The sequence below is a fragment of the Amphibalanus amphitrite genome, unplaced genomic scaffold (assembly GCF_019059575.1).
Source record: "Amphibalanus amphitrite isolate SeventyFive unplaced genomic scaffold, NRLGWU_Aamphi_draft 000535F_arrow, whole genome shotgun sequence".
Lineage (NCBI taxonomy): Eukaryota > Metazoa > Arthropoda > Thecostraca > Balanomorpha > Balanidae > Amphibalanus > Amphibalanus amphitrite.
In genome coordinates this window covers 19,779-45,647 of record NW_024882029.1, presented here as the reverse complement: position 1 = coordinate 45,647, position 25,869 = coordinate 19,779, and the positions used below count along the sequence as shown (strand labels likewise).

The 25,869-nt window shown below is 51.5% G+C and overlaps 1 protein-coding gene across 14 annotated transcripts in view; it reads left to right on the top strand.

Annotated features, from left to right (window-relative positions):
- The window catches only part of LOC122393428 (coiled-coil and C2 domain-containing protein 1-like), a 59,366-nt gene extending 34,344 nt beyond the window's left edge, over positions 1-25,022 (top strand). For all 14 annotated transcript variants that reach the window (XM_043389423.1, XM_043389415.1, XM_043389422.1 and 11 more), the window contains exon 17: positions 23,842-25,022. In XM_043389423.1, coding sequence (XP_043245358.1) covers positions 23,842-23,964 — 123 coding nt within the window. In that variant the 3' untranslated portion in view covers positions 23,965-25,022. The remainder of the gene's footprint in view (positions 1-23,841) is intronic.
- The last annotated feature ends 847 nt before the right edge of the window (positions 25,023-25,869 follow it).

The window sequence follows — 25,869 nt, the reverse complement described above, 5'->3', positions numbered from 1 at the left end:
TTTGGATGTTGCGTACTTTGGGTGCTGCGGTTTTGGACGCTTTGATACGGACCCGTCATGTGCCCCCAGTGACGTCACGTGACGCGGCACTGACGTCACTAATGAAAACGGCACCCGCTTCAGTCGCCAGAGCTGAATCCAAACATTACTGAGCCGGCTGATCGGGAGGTGTTTTGAAAGATGATCGCCCAAGGGAGCAGAGTAATAAATGAATTAGGACTTCTGATATTCTTTTGAGATGTTTCTGCGAATTGTTTTTGCTCCAAGTGCAGCGTTTTCATATTAACACCTTCCCTGGATTTTTATATATCTATGCCTTAGGTACTCTGCTCACGGATTGTATTGGAGGTGCGTGGAGGAGCCGTGATCTGCTTTAGATTCGTTACTGCCATCGGCTGCTCCCGTTCGTTGTTCAGTCGGCTTATACACTTGATATGTTCTGAATGTCGCTAAATTGATGACATAACGCATCTATTACCAAGAGAGCTTTAATATTTTTTTTAAAACACCTTTCTTTTCTTAGTGCTTGAAAGAACTTCGAAATATATGGGGGATGCCTCTTGGACCTCAGAATGTCATAAGTTCTTCTCGCTGTAGGTAAATGAAAAAAAGCTTGTTTTGCTCTTTCTCCGCCATCGTGACTTTTTTGTTGTTTTGACTTATGCCATAGCATAAGCGTCAACGCTCTTGCCTATTACCAACTACCTTAAACATCAATAACATTTTCAATAAATGTTAATTCATTCGCTTGCCTATCACTCCATTCGACATTCGTTCACGGACATGGCATGAAAGTGAGACATTTTCAGTTGTCTCTTCTGTTTCAAATTGTGTAGGAAGTACTGGCTAGAAGGCATTCAAATGAAGATGCTTTGTTTAAAGCTGAGAAGATTATGTTGAACATATGCTTTTGATTGATGTGCCTAATGCGCCGAGCTTGTCACGCTGTCGTGCCACTCGGCGCGTACCTGATGTCACGATGATGCGTATGTGTTGACCGTCTCAGGGCATTGCAGAGCCGTCTACTTTATCATAGCCGCCCTGCTGTCGGAGTGACATCCGTCGCTGAAGTCACCTTGCTTGGGGCTCCCCCCCTCTTCGCCCATCTCATTGCAGCCAATAAATTATTTTCCGCTCGCCGCCTATCATTTGACCGATAGGACCTGGAGAACGGCTCCCATTTCGAGCTCCCGTCCTACAGCCGACACGTTTTGCCAAGATACCTACGCTTTGCCCCACTTCCAAAGGGGCGGGGGAGGGGGAGGTTGAACACAATGTATGTTGAAATTCTCAGTGCTGAACTGATGGGATCTATTTTCTCGGGATATAACTGGTGTGCGTAACTCACAACTGGCGTCAGCCCCCGGCCGCACTGCTGGGACCGGGGGCCGGCCCTCCCCCGCCGCACCCGTGAGGAGGGACCCCTCCCCTCTGTTCAGGTGATCGTCCGGCCTTGTGTCCTGCAGTGGGCCAGGCCACTCCCCCGGCTGACGCCAGCAGAGGGGGCGGTCCGAGCGCGCCGCCAAACCGCGGCCAAACCCACTGCCGAGGCTGACGACCGTCCACGTGGGACGAGCGTGCTCGCGGGCAGAGTGGACGGTTTTCGCCAGACGGGACCGGCACCAGCCCGACCAGCTGTTACTATGAAGCAATTTTGATGATTGCGGGATTGGTGATATACGTTTGGTGCGTTTAGAGCCAGATTTAGGAGCTGTGAGGGCTGACGATCCCTGTCAAGCGACATTTTGATGGTGTTGTTGGCTTAGTTTCGGCCGCGCTTTGTGAAGAATGTTCGTCGGTAGGGCGGACGCACGCTGTATCAGCATAGAGAGCTCCTGTGTCGTTTGCAACCCGGCCGTTGCCCAGCAGAGCTCACTGCACACCCTGCTGCGTGTGCCTGTATGTTTGTGCCATCCAGTTGGCGCATTGGTCAGCGGTGACGGCTCTGGCCGGCTTCCTCTGCGGCGCAGATACCACCAGTAGTCTTAAGTCTGGGCTCTGGGCTCGGGGCTGGGTGCCGCGACGTATCATGGCACGCACCAGGGACATGGCAGATGATATTGGAATGCTGGTTTCATCCTCTGCCACTCACTGCTATCGGTCAACCATCGGTGGAAGACCGTCACCAATAAGTCTGAGCACCGTGCAGACTGGCGTACCAGACTGTACAAGTGTCATCTGTGCCATCAGTAGTCTGACTGGGACACAAGCCCATTTTGCGGGGCGGACCGCCCACACTCACAGCCAGTTACCAATTTCCGTTGCAAAGAACAGCTTTTCTTGGTAATGTCTGTGGGACCACTTCACTCATTTGGAAGCAACGACCTATGAATGTAATGCAACAAGCCCTTGCAATGCTCCCTTTGGGATGCCTGTGTGGTTCTTTGAACTAACTGAAGTCGCTCACATCAAACGGCTTCCTTTGAGCCCGGCCGTCCACCGGGAGAGCCACAGGTGAGCGACGAGCGTGCAGGGCACTCGCCCACTCGCTGGTTGGGCGGGGCGGGGCGGGTCAGTTCTCCAGCGGAGGGGGCGGGGCCTGGCGCTCCGCCGTCACCGCCCGCTGATGACGCCAGCCGGCGGATGACGCCCGTGCGGCGGGCGGTGCGTCAGCGTCAGCGCTGGCCCCGCCCCCGCCGAACCGGTTCGCCTGTCCGCCTGGCCGGCCCGGAGACAGGACGGGACGGAGGCCCCGCCCCCCTACACGGACGGGGTGAACGGTATCTCTGTGCTGAGCCCCTCTCCACGGAGGGAGGGGGAAGGGAGGCGTCTCGCTGCCTTGAACTGCAAATCCCGCAACTGCGCACTGAAGTAAATCCCACAGACCGAACTGCGCACTAAAATAGCTCTGTCAATCACATTTAACCTTCAGCCACGTTGCTAGTTACTTGTTGCTCCCGGTGTATCCGCGTTCTGCAGGCTACCCTTCCAGCAATCGGGACTGATTGTAGAGGAAGCCCTATAGGGCAGGACTCGGAACAGAGGCTTGTTGACAGAGCACTCGACGTCAAAGCACCCCTACCTCCTCCCCACCGGGCTGCGTCACTGCTGTGACATTTGGCGGTCCTTTGATGTCGCGTCCGCCCAGTAACAAGCCTGGTTGGAGGCGCAGGGAGCCTGCCACTGCAGCTCTGTGGTCGACCCACGCTCTGGCACTACCCGTCCTTTAGGTCAGGTCAACCCACGGCCTGGCAACCCGCTTGCAGGTCAACCCACGCTCCGGTAGCTTCCCTGAACGTGAACCTTCGTCCGATAGTCCGTTTGCAGGTCGAATCAGCCCACGGTCCTAACGCTGCAGGTCAACCCCGAAGTCCCGACAGTCTGCCTTGCAGGGTCAGAGTCAACCCACGTCCCGGCAATCCTTCTTGCAGGCTCAGGTCAGCTTCCGCTGCAGCTGCCCGCGTGCAGGGTCAGCCTACGCTCCAGGCAGCACAGTGTCAGACATTGCCCTTTGCAGGGTCGGCCCACGCATATGGCCGAGCGCTGAGTTACCACCGTTACCCGATACCGATGTTATTGAGGCTTCCCTCGCTGTGTGTACAGAAACTCCGGTCGCTGCAGCGGAGTGGCTCCGGGCGTTGCAGCGGCTTCGGTACGCCTCGACCGTCAGGTTCTCAGGGAGTGCCTACTCTCGACAGCGCCAAACGCGCCGGTTTGCTGCGAGCTGGCTGCCGTGCGGTCTGGCCGGCAGTCAGCTCACAGTGCACGTATTCCGTTCATCTGGTGAAATTTGCCGGCCACATGGCGCAGCTGCAGTCCAACCAGTGGACAGTAGTGTAGTACCACGCACATCACATCCGTTCAAAAAGCTCACATTTTTAAGCCTTCAATTCAAAGGAAAAAGAGTTTACTTTGCAATGGAAACATGCATCAAGTGCATTGCATATTATGCATTTAATTAATTAATACAAGCTGTTTGCAACTGCCAATTATCGAGGCTCGAGAATAATTATGGCCTCGAGTAGGCTCTCTGGAGCCGTATTTGGCCCATGGGTGGGGTTTATACTCGTGAGATCTGAATCTCGCTATGGAACGACTTGCATGCACCATCATGGTTTTTGATGATAAGTTGGCAAACCGTGACGTCGTGATTTTCATAGTCTACGCGTGTGCTCAGTCTTTGACAAAGCTTGTGGGAAGTTAAAGGCGTCTCAACTCTCACATGAGCTGAGCAGCTAGACATGAAGTTTGCTGGAATGGTGTTTACAAGACACTGCGGCATTATTTGGAATTGTTTCTTGCTGTTTGGAAGTCGAGAAACGCGGAAGGATTTTTGGTGGAGCGACTGGAACTGGTCGGGGTGCTAGGTAGCAGTCAACCGTAGAAGTGAGATAAGAGTGGTGACACGACGGCGATGTGGTAAGGCTTATTTCGGAAGTAGGTGAGTTTAGACATAGTTTTCTCTCGGAAGGATTGCTGAACAGGAAATGTTAGTTGGAAAAATAGGCTCTACGAAAACACTGAAATGTGTGCAGAGGCATTTCAAGTTATATAATGTTGAAGTGACTCTTTGTTTTGGCGTTTTAGGTACAAAGCTGAAGACGTCCCCCTCTCTCCCTCTCGCTTCTCCCTCCCACATCATGCGTCACCAATTAATAACTTGTCCGGCCTTTCGTCATCCCGAGTTCCGCTTTTGCTAATAAGACAAGTCTCGATGTTCCGATACAATCAGCTAGGGCGGATCACTTGTTCTGAGCCCTGCCCGCAGAGCGCCCCTCGTCTGCGTCTGCACTGATGCTGTACCGGTGTCAGTTACATCAGATTTCTGTGCAAGTCTGTCTGTGTGTGTCATAGGAGAGGTCTGCTGTGTGGTCTGTCATGTGGTGTGGCTTGGCAGTCGGCTGGGTGGCTGCCGCGACCTGCCAGGGTCAAAGGTTAGGACGGGTACGGGTCGACAGAAACTGACGATTTCGGTGTTTGAAAATACCCGTCGGCGTCGTGTGGATGACTGTGTTGCCGTAACACTTGCCTTTGTCCCAAAAGGCCAAGGGAAGGCGATGTTGTCAGGCTTGTGTTGGATACGTTGTGAGATCTTCCTATCGATTTGGTTTATGTAGGTTTTGGACGACCAGTGTTTCCGCACTCCTGTCGAACAAACAAAGCCTCCATCATCGCCATACAAACCAGGCTGGCCGTACCCGATGCCCTCGCCGTGGGCCCGGCCACTGTAAATAGAGCGTCAAAGACGCCGGCCGGGGCGCCGTATGTAAATCGATCACGCCTGCTGACCGTCACCTCTGTGATAAACACGGCGCCACCTTTCACCTGTGTCAGGTGTGAGGCTCCCATCGGCCGTCGAACTTTGGACCCTCTGCTGACTGGTACGACTACGCGCCTGCCGGCTCGTGCGACCCTCCCCTCTCGGGTCGAACCCCCCACCTGCAGCTGGGGGTTCATAGGTCACCTGGGAGCTGGCGCGCGGCGTGGCGTAGCAGGCCGGCCGGGGTCTGCATACGGCCCGAGCACGGCACCATGGCGTGCTCAGAGCGTGATTCGTCGTGCGCGGTATACGGAGAACGTCCTAATGACGTCTTCCTGCCCGGAACAGACTGGCGACGAAGGAAGCCAGGTCTGGGGAGTATTCGAGAACTGCTCACGGTCACTGAAAAAGAAGCTTTTAGCTAGCTTTCAGAAGCTTCCCTGCTGAATAGACGAATGGTCTACCGGTTTGATGATGAATGCAAAGAAGAGTGTCATGTGTGGTATGGTATGACCTTTGGACTTGCGCCCTCCAGCCCGCCGTGTCGAGAGGAGTGAGATGTTTGGGCAGCTCAGGTGTTTAATCAGCTGACGTGGTGCTTGCTGCCCCTTCAGGCCGACACGTGGGGTGTTTGTTTTGATACCCCGGGCGTTGACCTGACCTGGTGACCCCAGACAGCCCCCGGGGGATCTCTAGTGGAGTGACCAGACCAGTTGGCTCGTGGGAAGGTGAGGGTCCGGCCCGCTGAGGCCCGCTTGAGGACACTCGGTGGTGGCCCCCCGAGTGTTGTGTCTGCTCTGCGGGTTCATGGCTACTCAGTTGTACTGACTGCGAGGCCGGGGAGGTGCCGCGCCTCATAACAATGCGGACGCGTGCACGGGGCCGGTACGCCAGTGACGGGTGATAACGTTGAAGTGGCGGTGGAAGATGGATGTTTCCATTGGCAGTCGACAGGTCCTGCATTGTTGAGTGTTGTGACAGAATTGATTGGAAACTATTGAATCCATAATTTTTCGGTCATCAAACATTACAAAGCCACATTGTTCACGCAATCATTGTTGGGAGCGAAACGGTTACCACTTACCACTCAGACATATTTGGATCAGCGCCCACAAATACATTTCATACGGCCTTCAGGTGTAAACTGTTAAGGTCATCTGAGGTCACCAAAGGTCATTACTCAATCCTACCCTGGAGCTTTTCCAACCAAAGGTGTATCAATCAACGCGTTTTGACAAGACCATCGCGTTGATAACATGGTTGCTTACTTGAGCTTTTCGCCAGAGATCAAATGCTGATCTTGTTTTTTTTTTTTTGCTTTTGACCGTGAGGTTAATGTTTGATTTGAGACTTAAACGTTGACTTCCTCTCGTGAAAAGCAGCATGCTCGTTTTCCTAGAAAGTCTATGTCAATGGATCGAAAACGAGGAGATAAGTGCCGTTTCCTCATCTGTGCCGTCGAAACATGCAGAATAAGTAATGGGTTGGAGTGGCCGGCTTAGGGTTAAAAAAGAAGACATCGATTTGATAATTAGTTTGCCAAGTTAAGCTGAACTGAGTTATGTGGAACGGTCATCAGCTCGCTCTCTGTGTGGTCGGCCTGCCGCCAGGGGCGATTTCGGCCGTGCTGTCCTTTGGGTTAACTGTCATAGGAGGCAGGCCTCCTGCGGTTGCTGTGGTTCTTTGGCGTGCTTGGCGTGGGCAGCGAACAGGTTGGTGTCCTCAGAGAGGCCGGTCAGATAGGCCTCGCCGGCCTTTTGCCGAGCCGCAACGGCACTGCTCTGGAAGCGCAGGTGCCTTGCAGCCAGCTGTGGTTCTTCGGCGTGCTTGGCGTGGGCAGCGCACGGGTTGGTGTCCTCAGAGAGGCCGGTCAGATAGGCCTCGCCGGCCTTTTGCCTAGCCGCAACGGCACTGCTCTGGAAGCGCAGGTGCCTTGCAGCCAGCTGTGGTTCTTCGGCGTGCTTGGCGTGGGCAGCGCACGGGTTTGTGTCCTCAGAGAGGCCGGTCAGATAGGCCTCGCCGGCCTTTTGCCGAGCCGCAACGGCACTGCTCTGGGAGCGCAGGTGCCTTGCAGTGCTTCTTCTTCTTTTCTTCTTTGTTGTTTCCTGGGCAGTCAAACACACATTTTTTTATTATTATTATAATTATTTATTATTATTATTTTTTTTATAAATTATTATTTTTATTATTTTTATTTATTTTTTTTTTTTGATATTTTTTGTGGGCTTTATTAAAAATATTTTTTTTTTTGGGCTTTTTATTATTATTATTATTATTTTTTTTTTTTTGCCTCTTTTGCCTCTTTTGATATCTTAGACACATATTTTCACACACAATCAACAGTCACACTCATACAAGGAACATGCACAAATTGACACTTCAGTGGTAAAAATAGAAAATATCATTTTTTATTATTATTATATTTTTTTTTTCTTTTCTTTTCTTTTTTTTTTCTTTTTTTTTCATTTTTTTTATTTTTTTTATTTTTTTAATTTTTTTTCCTTTTGATTTTTTTTTTTTTTTACTCTTTTTGTTGATGCGTGGGGGGGCGGCTGACCCGGGAGGCGAGCGGCACGTCTCGAAGTTCGAGGTGGCGCCGCTCCCGCCCCCCAGGCCAGCCCGTGCTCCTTCTTTGTTGATGCGTGGGGGGGCAGCCCGGGAGGCGAGCGGCAGATCTCGAGGTTGGAGACGGTGCCGCCCCCGCCCCCCGGCCGCCCCGTGGTTCCTTCTTTGTTTGTGCGTTCCTGCCGGCCCGGGAGGCGAGCAGCAGGTCTCGAAGTTGGAGACGATGCCGCCCCCGCCCCCCAGGCCGGCCCGCGGCTCCTCTTCTTGTTGATGTGTGGTGGGGGGGGGGGGGGGGCGGCCCGGGATGCGAGCGGCAGTCTCGAAGTTGGAGTTGGCGTCGCTCCCGCCCCCAGGCCGACCCGCCCCCCTCTGTGCTTTTCTGCCGGCCCGGGAGGCGAGCAGCAGGTCTCGAAGTTGGAGACGACGCCGCTCCCGCCCCCCAGGCCGGCTCGCAGCTCCTCTTTTGTTGATGCGTGGGGGGGGGGGCGGCCCGGGAGGCGAGCAGCAGTCTCGAAGTTGGAGTTGGTGCCACTCCCGCCCCCAGGCCGACCCGTCCTCCCTCGTGCTTTTCTGCCGGCCCGGGAGGCGAGCAGCAGGTCTCGAAGTTGGAGACGATGCCGCTCCCGCCCCCCAGGCCGGTCCGCGGCTCCTCTTTGTTGATGAGTGGTGGCGGGGGGGGGGCAGCCCCGGAGGCGAGCGGAGGTCTCGAAGTTGGAGTTGGTGTCACCTCCGCCCCCAGGCCGACCCGCCCCCCCCCCCCATGCTTTCCTGACGGCCCGGGAGGCGAGCGGCAGGTCTCCAGGTGATGGTGCCGCCCCCGCCCCCCGGCCGGCCCGTGGCTCCTCTTTTGTTGAGGCGTTTCTGCCGGCCCGGGAGGCGGACGGCAGGTCTCGAAGTTGAAGTTGGTGCTGCCACCGCCCCCCAGGCCGGCTCGGCCGCTGCTTGCTGCTGCTTTTGCTTGTTTTTGCTGCTCTTTTTCCTCTCTCTCTCTCTCTTTTTTTTTATTCATTTTTTATTTTTTTTTTATTTTTTTTTGAATTTTTGTTTTATAATTTTTTCTTTTCTTTTTTCATTCTTTTTTATTTTTATTTTTTTATTTTTTTTTTATTTATTTATTTATTTATTTTTTTTTGCTTTTTTTATAGAGAGAGAGAGAGCACATACGTACATGTTATACACAGGCATGCATACAGGTACAAAACATACACTTTGTCTTTCTTTCCTTTCTTTTCCTTTTTTTTTCCTCTATTTTCTTTTTTTTCTCTCTCTTTTCCTTTTCTTTTTTTTTCACTCTTTCTTTTCTCTTTTTTTTCTCCTCTTTTTTTTCCCTTTCTTCCTCTTTTTTTTCAGCTCTTTTTTTTTTATTAAACTGTTTTCCTTGTCTCCTCTACGTCATAGAGGAGAGGTGTAAAATTCTCATTCACAAATGTGCACATCGCTGAAAATGTGCACCGGTGAACGAGAATTTCAGTATCATACCTTACCTCACTTGGAGGTAAGATCATGTAATTAAAAGTGATCATAAGTCTCTAAAGATGCCTGAATCAAAAATAAATTTAAGGAGGAGCTTTGTGATGTCTGGATTTTGGTCGCTTAGAAGGGTTGTGATGTTGAAGGATAGGTTGTTTCGGAAACAATAGTTTTGCAGCTCTTGTCGCTGTTGGTTGTAGTTTTGGCATTCGATTAATATATGTTTAACCGTGGTTCGCGAGTTACAGGTTGAGCAGTTTGGGGGATCTGATTTAAGAAGGAGGTAGGAATGAGTGAGATATGAATGTCCTAGGCGGAGGCGGGCTAAACACATTTCCTGTAATTTCGAATTCTGATTTTTTGTTTTTACTGCTATTTCTGGTTGAATTTTTCTCAGGAAACACTTGGACTTATCCCATTCTAATTGACATTTTATGTTTAGTTTATTTTTGAGAAGGGAAAGGAAGTCTTGAGATGAGTAGGGGATTTTGCCAATATTGGTTTGATTTAAGGCATCTTTAGCGAGTTCGTCAGCCTTCTCATTTAGATGAATGCCGGTGTGGGAGGGGATCCATACTAATTTTGGGGGGCATACGATTTGGCTTTGTAGTTTGATAATTTCTTTGATAAGGGGATGACTGTTTAAATGTTTTTCGTGAATAGAAGTAATAGCCGAAAGGGAGTCTGACAGAATCATAGATTTAGAGATGTTTTTTAGCTTTATTTGGGCATAGGCCGCCAGGATGGCGTACAGTTCTGCGGAGAAAATGGACGCCCATCCCGGCAGCCTTGTTTTGAGAATCGTGGTTTGCTCCTGTTTAAACCGACTCACCACCGCTGCCGCTGTTTTGTTTTCCTGTGCGTTCTTTGATCCGTCAGTATAGAAGAAAGTGTATTCTAGATGTTCGGAGATAATTTGGTGGTGAAGTGCCTGAATTTCGATGTTGGTGTACATATGTTTTGGTTGGTCGATGAGAAGGATAACTTGCGGACTTTTGGAGGCCCACCACGCCACCGGTGTGTTCGTGTGTGGTGGTGAGTGTAGTGTTATGTTGACTGTGTCTGTTAGTGTAGTGATTCTGCTGCCGTATGATGTTTTCTGATGTATGTTGTTTGTGTATCTACGGTGTGATCTGTATTTTATATATGGGATGCAGGGGTGATTATTTGTTTTTTGAATTTTGTGGAAGTATCTGAGTAGTGATTCGGTACGTCTATCGGTGAGAGTTGAAATGTTGTTGTAAATATGGAGGGCTTGAGTTGGGGTGGTTCGATAGGCGGATGTGATAATTCGTAGGCATGTGTTTTGGATAACGTCTAATTTCTGCAAGTGTGTTTTAGCTATATTTTCAAATATGATAGATGCGTACTCGAGGATCGGTCTAATGATGGATTTATAAATGTTAAGTAAGGTTTTCCGGTCGCCGCCAAAATCTGTACCAGAGAGAGCTTTGAGAATATTGATCCGTTTTCTTGCTCTGGTTGAAATTTGTTCAATGTGTAATCTGAAAGTGAGTCCTCGATCTAATATGATTCCTAAAAATTTTGCGTCGTTTCGAATTTCGATATTGCTATTGTCAATTTGGAGGGGCAATGGATTAATTGGTTTTCTGCTGCCAAATATTACGCATTGAGTTTTTTCGGATGATATATGGAGATTGAGAGGTCGGAGGTTGTTCTGTACAGTTTTTAGGGCACGTTCTAGGTTACTAAGTGCTGTGTTGGAACTTTGATGTGAGGACCAGATAGCTATGTCGTCGGCGTATATTGCGATTTTGGATGGGGCAGGAACGGATTTGACAGTAATGTTTAAGGCCAGGATAAAGAGGAGAGGGCTGAGAACGGAGCCTTGCATGAGTCCGGAAGTTGGAGTTTTGGGATCGGATATATGGTTGAGGAATTTAACTTGGAAGGATCTCTTTGTTAGGTATGTATTAAGATAATGGAGAAGGTGTCCGTTGATTTTGTTTTTAAGGTAGTCAAGGAGAGGCTGGATATTAAGGGTATCATAGGCATTTTTTAGGTCAAGAAAGAGTGCTGCTGTATATTGTTTGGAGTGGAAGGCATTTCTGATATCGGCTGTTATTTTGACTAAATTATCGAAAGTTGATCTGCCGGGTAGAAAACCACACTGATTTGGGGATATGAGGTTTTGTTTTTCAATAATATAGAGGAGTCTGTTTTTAATAATCCGTTCAAAGATTTTGTGAATGGTGTTTGTGAGGGAGATAGGTCGGTAGCTACTTAGTTTGGTGGGGTCTTTGTTTGGTTTGTTTATAGGAATGATATGGGCGTGGAACCAGTTTTCAGGATAGGAGTGCGAGGAAAAGGCGTAGTTTAATGAGTAGAGGAGAGCTAATTTAGCGGTTTTTCCCAGGTTCTTAAATAGGTGATAGTGAATTTGATCTGGGCCAGGACATGAGTTTCCGGTTCTGTTGATGGCGTTATCTAATTCGTATAAAGTAAATGGGAGGTTATAAACTTCGGTGGTGGTTTCTTCTGGGATAATTAAGGGTAATGGAGGGGGGATGCTCGAGGATATTGATCTATAAAAATTTGAAAATTGTTCTGAAATTTCTTGTGGGTTTGTAAATGTGTTGTTATTATCGATAATGTATGTCGCTTTTTGTGTTGAGGTTTTCAGTCCTTTAAATGCTTTAAGTATGCCCCAAATTTTAGAGAGAGGAGTGAATCTGTTAAAGGAGTTTGCGAGCTCTTCGAAAGATGTTCTTTTGGCTTGTTTGATTACTTTTCTACATCTTGCTTTTGCTTTTTTGTAATTAATAAAGTCTTCTTCAGAGCGAGATTTTTCATATCTGTGTCTAGCCGTGTTCCTGAACGTTATAGCTCGTTGGCAATCGTAGTTCCACCATGGTACAGATTTTGGTTTGGCATTGTTGTTTGGTTTTGTTTGTGGTATGTGTAGTTTTGCTGTTTCTGTAATACTTTCAATGAATTGTTCGGGTGTGGGTTGTCTTTCAATCACGTTTTCTAGGGTGTTTGTAAAGGAATACCAGTCTGCTTTTTTAAGGTTAAATCGTGTGTAAGAACGGTGTTGTGTGGTAGTGTGTCCTAGTGTGATATGGATTGGTAAGTGGTCGCTGAAGTAAGGGTCTGGTGAAGTTTCCCATGTTGTTGAAAGTGCGAGTGTTGATGAGGTGGCTGTGATATCTGGTGTGGTGTCAGAGTGTGTTGTGGTTCTTGCAGGGAGTGTAGGGGAGCCGTCATTGTTGATGACTAGCTGAAGGTTATCTACGAGTTCTAACAGAATGTTGCCTTTGGAGTCCGGAAGTCTTCTACTTCTATCCCATAGTGGGTGGTGGGCGTTAAAGTCTCCACATAAAATAAAAGGGGATGTCAGAGAGGTTACTAGGGTTTCTAAGTCTTGGATAAATTCTGAAAAATTAATGTCCGGCGGGGCGTAAGTGTTTATAACGGTTAGAAAATTTTGATTGGTGCTGATTTCGAATGCTTGGATGTCAAAAGTTGTAGTGATTTGGATTTCTCGGAAGGCTATATTACTTTTAATGTATGTGCATACACCTCCTCTTCTTTTGAGAGGTTGAAAAAGTGCATCTTTCCGAATGAGAGAATAGGTTGCAATTTCGAAATTATACGGATCAGATGGTTTTAAATGAGACTCTTGAAGGCAAATGATCGATTTTGAAGAAGAAATTAATGCTTGTTTTAGTTCGGACCAATTTTCAGGGACTCCCCTCACATTCCACTGCAAGAGTGTTATGTTTTTGTTGTGGGTGGGTGTGCTATGTGTGGTGGAGTGGTGAGGCATTACTGCTGTGTACTGTGTTTACTGTTTGTGTCGGAGTGTGAAGTGAAAGTCGGAGGGAGCCGACTGGAGGCGTGTGCGGCGGGTCTTCGGTGGCGAGGTGGGACTGGTGGAGTTTGAGGTCGAGGCCGACTGGGATGAGTCGTTAGACTCGTCCGAGGACCGAGGTGGTGGTGGCGGTCGGTTCTTGGGCACAGGTTCGGGTTCGGTTCCCACACTGGCGCCCGGCCTGGGAGTCGGTTCCTCAGACGGTGGTGGGTTGGCCGGGCGTCGTCGCGGGTCCCGGTCAGAGACCCCGGGTGGGGTCTGGGCGGCCACCTCAAGCCGCTGCGCGGAGCGGGCAGCACCGCTCTGCACGCTGGCCGGTCGGGGAGGAGGGGTTGGGCGGTAGTGAGAGGGAGGAGGTGCAGGGGACCGGCCAGAGGAGGAGTGGGACTTAGGGAGATGAGGGTACTCCGCCTCAGTCAGCGGAGGAGGGTGGGAGGGTCTGACTGAGGTCGAAGGGGGAGGAACAGGATTGGATGAGGGGTGGGAATCCACATACGCGCGAGCGTCGCGGGGGTCCCAGCCCCTACGGATGAGGAGGGTGACCTGGGTCTCAGAGATCCAGCGGGGACAGGATGGGTCGTTCGCGGTGTGGGCGCCGCCACAGCCTGCGCACAGAGGATCTTCGGCAGGACACTGGGAGGATGCGTGCCCCGCCTCGGCGCAGTTGGAGCACGTGGGGGAGTCGGATCGGCAGTGCTGCTGGCGGTGTCCATAGCGCTGGCACCGCCGGCAGCGGAGAGGTTTAGGAGGGACTGCACGGACGGGGAAGGATAGGTAGGCGGCCAGGATGTAGGGGGGAGGTTCAGCGGTGGAGAAGGTTAGGATAAGAACTTTTGGAGAGCGGGGCGGGCGATACACGGCGGTAACGCCCACCCGGGAGAAGCCCTCCTCCAGTTCGGACAAGGATAGGTGCTGGAGGGATGGAGCGTAGATGGACCCCTGGCTTTGGTTCAGGTGGGGCGGAGCCCACACCTTCACCTCAGCACCAGCGATTCGCCGGAGACCGAGCAAAACTCGCTTCTCCGACGCCTCGCAGGCGACGAGGAGGTCGCCCCCTCGCAGCGGCCGGGCACGGGGACAGCGCCCGACCGCCGACGAGAGTGCGTCCCCCACCGCCCAGGGGGAAAGGTCGGAAAGGGGAGAGCCGTCCATACGGCGGATGCGGACAAAGGATGGGACAGGAGTAGAGGAGAATTGGTAGGAGGATGAGGCAGGGTTACGGGACATGGTGGAGGTAGGAAAGTGAGGTGGGTGTGGGAGTGCGTGGGTGTTGAGGGGGTGGTGTTGGGTAGTGGTGGTGTTGTATGAGCGTAAGTGGTTGTTGTCTTGTGTTGTGTTGGTAGTGGTGAGGTGCAACAAAGTGTGACTTACAAACGTGGTTGGTGTCGAGACGAAGGCAGCGGCAGCGAAGGTAGCAAGTCGGTTGAAGAGCGAAACACGACTGACGGTCATCAGTGCGCCTTACGGCCCAGGTCAGGTCATTATTTACCGTTCAGTGCGCCTTACAGCCCGGTGCGTCGTTGAGACTATTTTCTACCTTGCTGGCCGCCCCGCCTTCCGCGTCGGTCCGGGACGCCTCTGGGCGGCCTTGGCACACATCGCGCCCCGTCTGTATGTCTGTCTGAGACTCTGAGCAGTGTCGGATGTCGGGCGAAGAGTACATACACAGAGGGGCTGTCGGAAGTAAGTGATAAAGGGCCGGTTGAGCGGTAAGGAGGTGGAATTGATGAAGACCTCAAGACAGAGCTGTTTTCCGAGGTTCTCTGATGCAAACGCTTTGTATTTTCCCCCCAAAAAAAGAAAACACGGGAGTAAAGAACCTGTCGTTAATTAAGACGGTTTTCGTTTATTACTATTGAAATTTACCATGTGTTTGCACAAATGCACGCCGCACGACTACTTTCCATGATAATTGGTATAAAGTGACCTTCGGCAGCATCAAGCAGACAGATAATATACCCGTGGAACTGCGCATGTAAAGGAAACTGTTCGCTACCCCCGCGTAAAAATATTGGTACGCGAAGGCCAAATTCAGTGATAAGATATGTCCATGTATGTACTTTACGACCTCTGGCTGCTGATTTTCCTTGCTGCCTCGCCGTTTGGGGCGTGTTGCTAAACCTTGAGCGGTTTCTTCCCACGAACAGGTTTTGCATGTGTGTGAGCTCGGGCCGCGCTCTGTCCTGGTCTGATGAAATGGGCGGTCCGCCGAGCTGGGCGGGGTGGTGGCAGCCCGATCCTGGTCGTATCTCGTCCTACGACCCTGCGACGGTGACACAGGCTGCAGCTGTTCACTACACGTTTACACAATGCACAGTTTCAACGTTCCTTGCTGCCACCTTGTTTACAGTCCTACGCCGATGTCGCCGATGACCACTGTATAGCCCGGGCGCCCAAAAACCCCAATTCACCACCACCACAGTCCTACCAACGACAAAGTAATTATTGTTGCCAGGGGCGGATCCAGAAAATCTCCAAGGGAGGGGCCATTAGAAACCAGGAGGCCCCCCCCCATAATCCCACCTGTTGGAGGCCCCATCTTCCCACTTGTTGGGCCCCCCCCCAAAAAAAAACTGCGTCTATTGAGCTTATCTAGCTGTTCAGGCAACATCTCAACATCTGTGCAGGCTTGGAGGCCCTCTGTGCAGGTTAGGAGGCCCTGTAAAAGTGGTCATCTCTGTGAGTATAAGAGACCTCCAAGATATGAAAAGCTTTACCAATCTTCTAACAAAGAAGTCTTCTCAGCTAGTCTTCTAAGAAATAACTAAGTGGGTAGGTTAAAAAAAAACTCATCGGATTTCGGCCACTTTATTTTCAGGAGGCCCCCTTTTCAGCTTTTTAACTTTTTAACTTTTTATTTTATTTTTGAAAAAAATCGGCCAAGGGGGGGGGGCCATGGCCCCCATGGCCCCCCCCCCTTGTATCCGCGCCTGATTGTTGCTATGATGCACCAGGAAACGTATCGCCTCGCTGCTATATTTCTTTAATGCACATGTATGTATGTATTGTATTCATAAAAATCTCCACATCGTGGCTCTTCCGATTTCAGAGTCAGTACATTAGTTAAACACAGTGAACATGTTCATAAAACACGAAAAAATGATGGTTTAAAAATCACTATAAATTGCTAAAATGCGATAAAACTGAGCACATCTACTCCCCATGTCTCGCGATTCACCTCCGTGGGTGACACAGTAAACGACTCCTCCTGAGCTCGGCTGGCAGGCGGTTCCAGGCGGTGGTAGCCCGGCACATAAATGCACGGCGAGCGAGTTCTGTGCGCACGCGTGGCATTTGCAGCAGCATACTCTCCGATCCCCGCGTGGTCCTTTCTGATACATCTGAACGGGACACAATCATCGTGCGGAGATGCTCAGGCGACTCAGGTGACCCCAGAATCCGACAAAGTGCCGCCAAGTCACATTTAGTAATCAGCTCATCAATTTTGAGCCATCCCAGTTCTTTTAAAGCGGGAGTAATATGCTGAGACTTCTTTAGTCCGGTGATGATCCTGGCACCAAAATTTAGAACTTTCTGGATCCTATACTTTTGGGTTTTGGTGCAGCCGCCCCAAACGGTCAGACAGTAAGTGATGTGGGGATAAACAAGCCCTTCGATGATAACTTTTTTGGTCTCGTGTGGTAGTCGGTGGCTCAGCTTTGCAAGTCCCACCAACATGCCATAACAGCGCCTGATGACGGCAGATATCTGGAGGTCCCAATTGAGATAAGAGTCCAAAGTTATGCCAAGAACCTTCACAGAAGGAGAAGGACTGATGAGCTGTTCCCCAAAATGAATTTTAAATGTTTCGTTGATTTCTAAGTGAATTCGCTTAGACTTCACGACCAAGAGATCTGTTTTTGAGGGATTAATTTTTAAACGATTTTGAGTAAACCAATTCAAAACAATTTTGAGCGTGTTCTCTACTCTAGTACGGAGGTCACCCACGTTGGCCGGAGCATCCGCATCGATAAACTGCGCGTCGTCGGCATACATGATGAGCTGTCCGTGGCGAATAAAAGAAGGTAAATCGTTGGTAAATAGTAAAAACAAGATCGGTCCCAAAGTACTCCCTTGGATCACGCCATGTGTCACCGCCACTGGCGTTGTACACCCCGCCACACGCTGCGTTCGGCCTTCGAGCCAACCGCGGAACCAATGGTCATCCACACCATACCATCCGAGCTTTTCCAGGAGCCGGCAATGCTGCACGCTGTCAAACGCTTTGGACGTGTCTGTCGTCGTCAACGTGGAGACGAGGCCACGGTCCATGCTGCTGACAAGCCTGTCAACAGCGCACAGCATCGCCGACTCCGTGGAGTGGCCCGGGCGGAAGCCATGCTGTTCAGCGCAAAGTATATGATGTTCGCTTAAATATGACATTAACTGATTTCCAACTACACGCTCACAGAGTTTACCTACAACGGACAAAATCGAAATTGGCCTAAAATTATTTGGCTCAGAACGGTCACCACCTTTGAAAAGTGGAGTAATGACGGCAGATTTCCACGCTGTCGGCACCGTGCCGGACACAAGCGAGTCGTTCACAATATACAGCAAATGTGGCGCGATCACAGGGAAGGTCAATCGGATCAACTGCACAGTGACACCATCCTCGCCACACGCCCTCGACGAACCCAGCTGGCTCAGCGCAGCCGACAGCTCGGGCAGAGTCGCCGGTTTGACACGGAATGAGCCGGCGCACACCCTCGGAGGTCGGGGCGGTACCGTCTCACCCGCGTCAGCGGCCGCGTTCAGCGCCGCGGCTGTGTCTGGTCCGACGGACGCGAAATAGCGATTTAGTCGGTCCGCCCACGTGACATCAGCTGACCTGTCGGAGTCCGGCTGGGGCTCCCGCTTTGTGGCAGACACGATGTACTTGCGAATGTCTTTCCAGTGTGTGGTTTTTGAGTTCTTGAATGTATCTCTGAAGTGAGCTGTTCTGGCGGTGGCTAACCGGCCCTTGACAGCATTCCGCAGGCCACGATACGCGTGCCAGGTGCTGGGAGATGGATTTCTGTCCTTCTCAGCACGGGCGCTGTCTCTGTCACTCATCAGCTGCCTCAGGTCCTCGTCACCATGGCTCACCCAGGGACAGGGCGAATTACGGACCTTGATTTGAGTGAATGGCATATGCTGGTTAATGACACTGTCCCACACTGTCAGCCACGCGTCGTATTTTTCGGATGGTGTCATAGCTTCGTAGATTGACGACCAGTCGGCCGTCAAAAGGTCAAGGCAGAGATGATCCTTGTTGAGATGTCTCGTAGACCTCACGGTGATGCTCCTCGGCGCGCGTCGGATGCGTGTTCCCGTCACTCGGGTGATGATCAGGTCGTGATCACTGATGTGACTCGTGACGACCCTGGTCGAGTCACACTGTTCCGGGTGGCTGGTGATTAGGTGGTCAAGGAGCGACGGTGGCGCGTTCGGAGCACTTCGCGTCGGCGTCGTTATTAGCTGGCTCAGCGAGAGGTCGTGAAGCAGGTCCAGGTATTGCTGAACACCAGGTTTGCTGGGATGGAGCACGTCCCAATTCAGATCACCCAGCACGTAAACCGGGTGTGCCCTGCATAAGACGTGTGTCAACTGGTGCCGGAAATCGTCCATATCAGGCGCCACACGGCTGCCGGGGGGACGGTAGGCAGCACAGATGGTCAGCAGCCTACGGTGCGGAAAGTGAAGCCATAGAGTCTCCAAGTGGGAGCCGGTGGTCGGGACATCTAGCTCCACTGGCGCGAGTGAGTCTCGGTATATCACACAGAGGCCGCCGCCGCGGGCCCCACGGTCCCGCCTGGACACACAGTAACCGGGAAACAGCAGGTACCGGTCATCAATGTTTGCGCTTAACCACGTTTCAGTTACGCATAGTATGTCAATATCGTTGGTTTGTAACAGTCCGTTCACCTCATCCAAGGATGGCATAAGCGATCGAACATTAATGTGCCCAACCGTGATCCGGCCGGACGGGCCCGCGCCAGTAGTGGGCCGCCGCTCCGCGATCCGGCACGCCGTGACGGTTTCCCGTATCGACAGTCTGGGCGGCTCCAGAAGGGCGCGGTCGTAGGCCGGTCTGGTCAGTCACATTGCGCGGGGAACATTGTCACTGTTTGCTGGATGGAACAGGAACTAAAACAATCGATTAGATAGCGGTTTAGGCCCGCCATCGCGCCGGCGTCATTTGTTGCTCTGCCGATATTCAGCGCGCGCCGCGCATTTTCTCCATACGGACTGGCCTTGCTTTTAAAAAGGTACACCCATGTTCAGTTACGGAACCCATGCCATTCTGGTAGGTATTGCTGATATTGCGGACACCTCTGTAACAACACACGGTCTGACGCCGTTTGGTCACCTGTCTGCACTGTGTCACGGACCGCGGTGGTTAATCAGCTGACTCTCAGTCCGGTCGGACCCGGCTCGACCGCCGCGCGGCCCACCGGACTTTGTCTCCACAATAGACCGGTCGGCCGCCACGGTCTGTTCACGTGGCGTGCATGTTTGTAAATACACCGGACCCGGCGGTCGCAGTGGCGTCTCAATGGCCACTGCGCTGTTTATGGAATGAGACCACTGCGCCGTTTATGGGCGTCGTTGTACTAGGATGATTTGATGTAACCCTGCACTACTCTGCTCGATGTTAGGATGTCCAGGGGCTGGGTTGACTACTGGCCGCTCTGCAGTGAGTTGCTGGTTAGTGGTTCGTCGCATGCTCATTGACTACGGGGAGCTTCCTCCATCAGCGCCTGCCATCTACTAATGGACGATCAGGAGATCAATCAGTTGATCATACTATCGGAGTGACTGGCAGTTGGGATCAATCAATGAGTCTGAGGAGGTTGGCCCAGAAAACTCCGATAACTGGTCGACTAGGTATGTTTTGTAAATTGGTGCGCCTGTCCTGTTCTGTGCTGGTCAGTCCATCTCGCAAGGGCAGCACGTCTAGTGACGGGTGCGTTATTTAACACATCTCATAACAAGCTCCTTTTAGACCTAGGCTGGGACACCTTAGAAACACGACGAAAAAAAAAACACCGACTGATATTTTACAACAAGCTGATAAATCATTTCGCTGACTTGCCGCAATACATAAGGGACATACTACCACAAACCAGACAAGACAACACGGGTCGTGCTCTTCGCAATGCCACCAATCTCACACTCTCAAACAACAGAACATCACTTTTTAAACAATCTTTTATTCCTAAGACGACCAGAGATTGGAACATTTTACCAGAATCCATCAGAACCGATCCCAGCCTCAAATCCTTCCAACGAGCGATAGAGACCAGACTTTGTGCAGGGACCGTCCCACCATATAATAATACTGGATCAAAGTTTGGAAACATTCAGCATGCAAGACTTAGGTTGAACGCAACTGTCCTAAAGGCTCATCTCTACCAAATCCAAAAATCTTCTTCTCCCTGCTGTGAGTGTGGGAGCCCAAAAGAGACTGTAGCACATTTCGTTCTAAATTGTCCCCGTTTCCAAGTGCTACGCTCTGAACTTTTCGGACAAATTTCAATAATTATACCCATATTTAACAACTGTAACAGCGTATCTAAACTTAACTTATTGCTGTATGGTAGAGGCCTCAACAAAAACGATCAGATCAAAGTAGCGAAATTATTCCAAAATTATATTATCAAAACTAAAAGATTCCAGAACCAATAGCATCCAGCGGCGGACGGCGGGCCGGACGGTTCGTCGTGTCGCCTGGGGGTAGCAACTTTAATTTCAACCAGCGAGCGGTGGGTGTGGCGCGGCTTGGCGGTGGTCAAACAGACTTGTTTTCATATTATGTTGTGTTTTTTATGTAATACTCATGTTTATTTTATACTGATTGATTAAGAGAGGTGCTTTAATTTAAGAATTTTTGTTCTTTTGCACCAATCTTATAATATTTTTGTGTATGTTTTGCTCATTTGTAATGTTGAAAATAAATGTGTATGTATGTATGTGTATCTCCGTCGAACATTATTGCACGAACTAATGAACCTGTCGTGTTTGAATCGGTCGACTGTTGGGAACAAAGAGTTGTCGACCTAGGGGCGTTAGCGTGTCATACCGTGCCGTGCCGTACTGCGCAGGCTCGACCACAGTGGCACGCGGTACGCCCCTGCGGCTCTGGTTGCAGTGCCAATATTCGATTTCCTTTCGGCGTATTCAGTGAAAATAAGCTAGCGAATGTTTTGCTAATCGTTTGACCCATACTGTTCATATTTTTCTAGGATAATTGTTTGGATGAATTTCATTATTTTTTCTGGTAGTTCCGATGACCGGCTTTCAGTCGTTGTCTTCCATTCCTTGGTACGGGCTAGATGATTTCTAATGGTGCACGTTTGATCCATGTTCTGTCGCGCAGTGCCTTCCATGTGCAGCACTGTTCAATGTCAATCTGGGGATCCCCGCTGCCTGGCGCTGCGTCGGATCGCAGGTCGTCGTGGTAAATATATACAGGCGGAGTGCACAGTGCACTGAGGTGCCGGTGAAACCGTCTGTCCGCAGCTGACGCTCCGTGCCACCGCTCCCTCCCCTCCCCAGTCAGCGCGGACGTCAGTTGGCCGGTTGGACGGCTCTGCGGGGACAAAGTGCAGCGCGTCACGGAGTCGGCTGATGCAACGCGAATGGTGCGATGGACGGACGGTTTTAGGGCGACCCCCCCCCCCCCCCTCCGCCGTGTCGACCTCCGGAGATGGGGCGCACATGTCGCTGGCAGTTGGCACTCTCTATGCGATTGGTCTGTGGATGGGACGCCGCTTGCATTTGCGTTACATGGACGCGGTTCTACAACGTGGACTCGACATTCTGTGAGCTGGTGGCCACGCTATTTGTGCACAAAAAATATGGCCGCCATGCTACATGCCGATGCATTTGCTTGCTTTATGGAATTATGTGATAAATGTTTCCCCAAATTACTTCTGGTAGAAATTCGTTCGTTTTTCCCCATTGGCTTTCCGAAGCTCCGGCATTACTAGGTTGCATTCACATTCCACTTACACACCATCACATGTTCATTGTTCGGTCTCCTTGTCGCATATTCTATCCGACTTCCCTCGCCACTCCCTAGGCTCCGTTCATGCCATTGAGATTCAGCGCAGCAGCGATACACCTTGTAGCTGGTGTGGGATGTCAGACCTGTAAACGGTCCATCGATCTGGCTGCTAAGTGGGCCCATCGTTCTGGTACCGCCACTGGCTACGTCTAGCTGGACGATGCTGTTGTAGGCAGCGGTGCTGGGCGGAACTACCGGTCGATTGAGACGGGACTGAGATCGCGTAAGCAAGGACTGAGGTTCGGTGAGGAAGGGGCTATTGCTAGGAGGTTAGTCTCTTTTGAAGAAGTTAGTTTTATCTGAAGACTATGTGGATGTTTAATCGTTCGTTAGGCCTTTGGCATTACAGTTTTTAGAATGTATCGCTCAACAGAACCGTATTGCCTATATACAAAGCAGTGAAGGTCTGTGCTCCTCTGGAAGGGCCGCGGGTGCTCTAAGAATATTCGAAGTCCCTTGAGGATGTCTGCTGTGGTGTAGGCTGGGGACTCCAGACCCTTGTGCTGGAGTTGGCGGCGCTTGTTTGGCCTCTTCCTGGGAAATATTGATCGGTAATAATTGCGTAGCTCGGGGCTGTGGTTTGCTGATGTTACATGTTGTGAATGCTGCTGCGCACTGGCAGGGTACCGGACGGCTGTGGTTGGAAACTGCGCCACAGGGTGCTCCACAAACAAGCTGCATCCTCCCACCTCAGCAGAGAGGGGTGGTGCAATGCCACCCGACGCGAGCGTGTTCGGTGCCTGATGCGCCGTTTCCAGGTTACTGGCCTGACCAACCGCCGCCCCGACCGCTGACCTGACCGACCACTCTCCACGGCTGTGGCCCGTGGCTTCCCACCGCTCCGCGCCAGCCGCGTTCAAAGGTCGCCCGTGACGGCCGGGCGATGCGTCACGTGTGACGTCGACCGACAGCCCACCCTCAGACGGAGTGACGCCCCGAGAAACGACGGCCGACTTGGCCGCCTGACTCACTGCCGCATGTCACCGACTAACAAACACACACACACTCACACGGAGGGAGATACGTTCAGACAAGGACCGTTACATTATTTAATATTGAGTTGGCGTGCGTATACGTAGTAGTTTTCACCTTGGATGCCATCAGCACTCGGCGTGGTTTACGATGTAGGTGAGTGGGCTTCTGTACTGGGACTGCTCACTGCTGATGGGATGCAGGACATGTGTATTGTGTTGTCTGTGAGCTGGCCACTGCTTCGACACACCGATCGGTGGTCTGATACCTATTCACTGCTGTGGATGACGGAGAGGTCGCGGAAGGGCCGAATGTTTAGCTGGAGCAGGCCCGTTGTAGACCACCCTGTGTGTGAGGAATCCGTTATGCGTTATGCATCATGGATCGGTGATCGCTGCTACAGAGTGTAGGTGTCTAGAAGGTTGCAACTGCAGGCCATGTAAGTGGTGTTGTGGGCCAACGCTTGGAGCCCTGTGGCAATGTCAGAGCTTAGAATCAACACTTGATATCTGTGACCCTTTTTTAGGTCATTTTGTTATGTATTCCGTGTCGGCATTTCGCTGTTTGTAAACTAACCCGTACACCATGGAGGGAAGCTGATGGGTGTTATGTTACTTGTTAGCACTCCGTAACGATATGCCGCGTTAGCGAATAGCCACCATACCTCTTCGGTCTGCTCACCATTTGTCGTGAACAAGCAGTGTTGAAATTCCCGATGTAACTCCGTTATGTCTGCCTTGCCCGCAGATCGTCGAGGGTCGACGCACGGTCAAGGGCAAGCTGGAGGTCAAGATGCGCATGCGTAAGCCGGCAGTGTCCGACCAAGTGGAACAGATCAAGGAAAAGTGGCTCGTCATCGACAAGCTGTAGGCTCAGTTACACTGCCTGGCGGAAGTTTTCAGCTTGGTCTACAGCTCAGCCTGTGCACGCAGCAGCTTAGCCTGCTCTTTAGCCTAGAGTGGAGCGTTCAATCTTTTCACACTCTCACACACCTTCAGTCCAGAGTGCAGCACAGCCGTGTTTTAGAGCAAATCGGTCTGGGGCCCTGGGGGCCACTGCTACTACTATTTTGGTGGTTTGCTGCCTGGTGGGTGTTGAACACTCACACAAGCTGCTGATGTAGGCTATTGATGCTGAATCGGTGCTGTATGCGGGCCAGTCTCCTGGCCTAGTTCGCTGGTATTACGAAGTCGCCTGTGATGACTACATGCTATAACACAGCACCCGGCGTTCCTATGTAGCCGTGTTGGTGGTGCGTACGCTTTGTGGCATGTAGCGCAGTTCTGTGCCTTTAGGCGAACGCCGTGGGTGATGCTTTACGCGATGAAAGACTGCACGACTGACTTCAAACTCTGTCTACTACTGAGATGGGATGGCGTCGATTATATGCGCCGCTGCGTTGTGACGGCTCGTGTAGGGCACTGGGATGCCATCGCAGCTGAAACCTTTGGCCTCAGGCAGTGCCCCTGGGCAAGCTGCGGAGCTCCGCCACGCCACGCCCAGCCCCTGGCCTTGCCCGCACTGGCGGCCACCGGGCGGCTATTTCTGTCCGTCCGTGTGGCGTGAGGCGGTGCAGGGGCGGGAGCTGCGTGTGCGAGCCGCCCACCGGGCAGCCAGCCTGGCTGAGGTCCAGTTACACTACTGAACTCCGGCCCAACACAGCTGATCCAGCAGGGGCCCTGCTACGGAACAGGGCGGGTGCTACGCAAACTGATGTGATGGATTGCACGCTGGTCGGTGTGTCGATGTGACAGGGCCATTAGGCTGGGTGCTGTGTATACTTCTGTGGTCGCGGGCGCTGGCTAGACGGACACTGCCGTCCGACTCCCAGGTCCGCTACGCTCTGCAATGGAGATCATATATTGGGGCCGGGGCTATTGTGATGTCTGCCTGTGCTATCACATGAATAAACGTAATGATGCAACGCATTACTCTTGGTCAATGGGGCAGGATGCGTTCGCCATGTTAATTATTTATCAACAGGATGGGAGTGACAGTAATGTAGGGATATCTGGGATCCGTGGTTGCCATTCTCGCGCGTTTTCACTCGTTTGGAAGACGGTCTCACCGGAACTACCCCTGCCCCGTTCCCCGTACCGTTGCCGTGCGAAGACCGCTTGGCAACGGGTCTCTCAGTCTCCGCACGTCAGTCCCGATTCCTGAGCGTTTTGTCAAACTCGGCAAACTGGTGGGCGATGTTTGACATTACCGCCCCCGCACTGGCCTTCCCTACTGCAGCGCCCACAGCTCAAATGAAGCCAGTCGTGCACAGTGCAGAGCTATATTTAGGCACATCCGTCAACCGTATGACCATCGAAGGCACGTCAAAACCGGCTGGGGTTGGTGGGAACCGGTGCTGCGACTGGCGACGGGTCAGAGCCAGTATCGCCGGCTCAGCAGCGCGAGTTGGAACAGCGCTGACTGCCCGTCATTGGAACCCACTTGGGTTTGATCTTGTGTTTTAGTGCGTACTGCACAGCGGACATAACTCATGCTGACGATAGGAATACCTACGCGTGCGATCATGGCTTTGATCGCGAACGCCATCTGGCGACATGTTGATGGACATAAGGGGTGTATCCGTGTTAAGTGAGAACCCGTTCGATGTGTGGCTGGCCCAGTGAAGGGTGACGCTGCGTGCCTTCTCTCAACAGTGCTGCTTTCCCCTGCGGGAAGTTCCCTGGCGTCCCATGCTTGCGTCATGAGCTTGACTCCTAATCTAAGCGATCGTAACTGCACTTCAGATAAGTAAAATCTTTGGGCTGACATTATCAC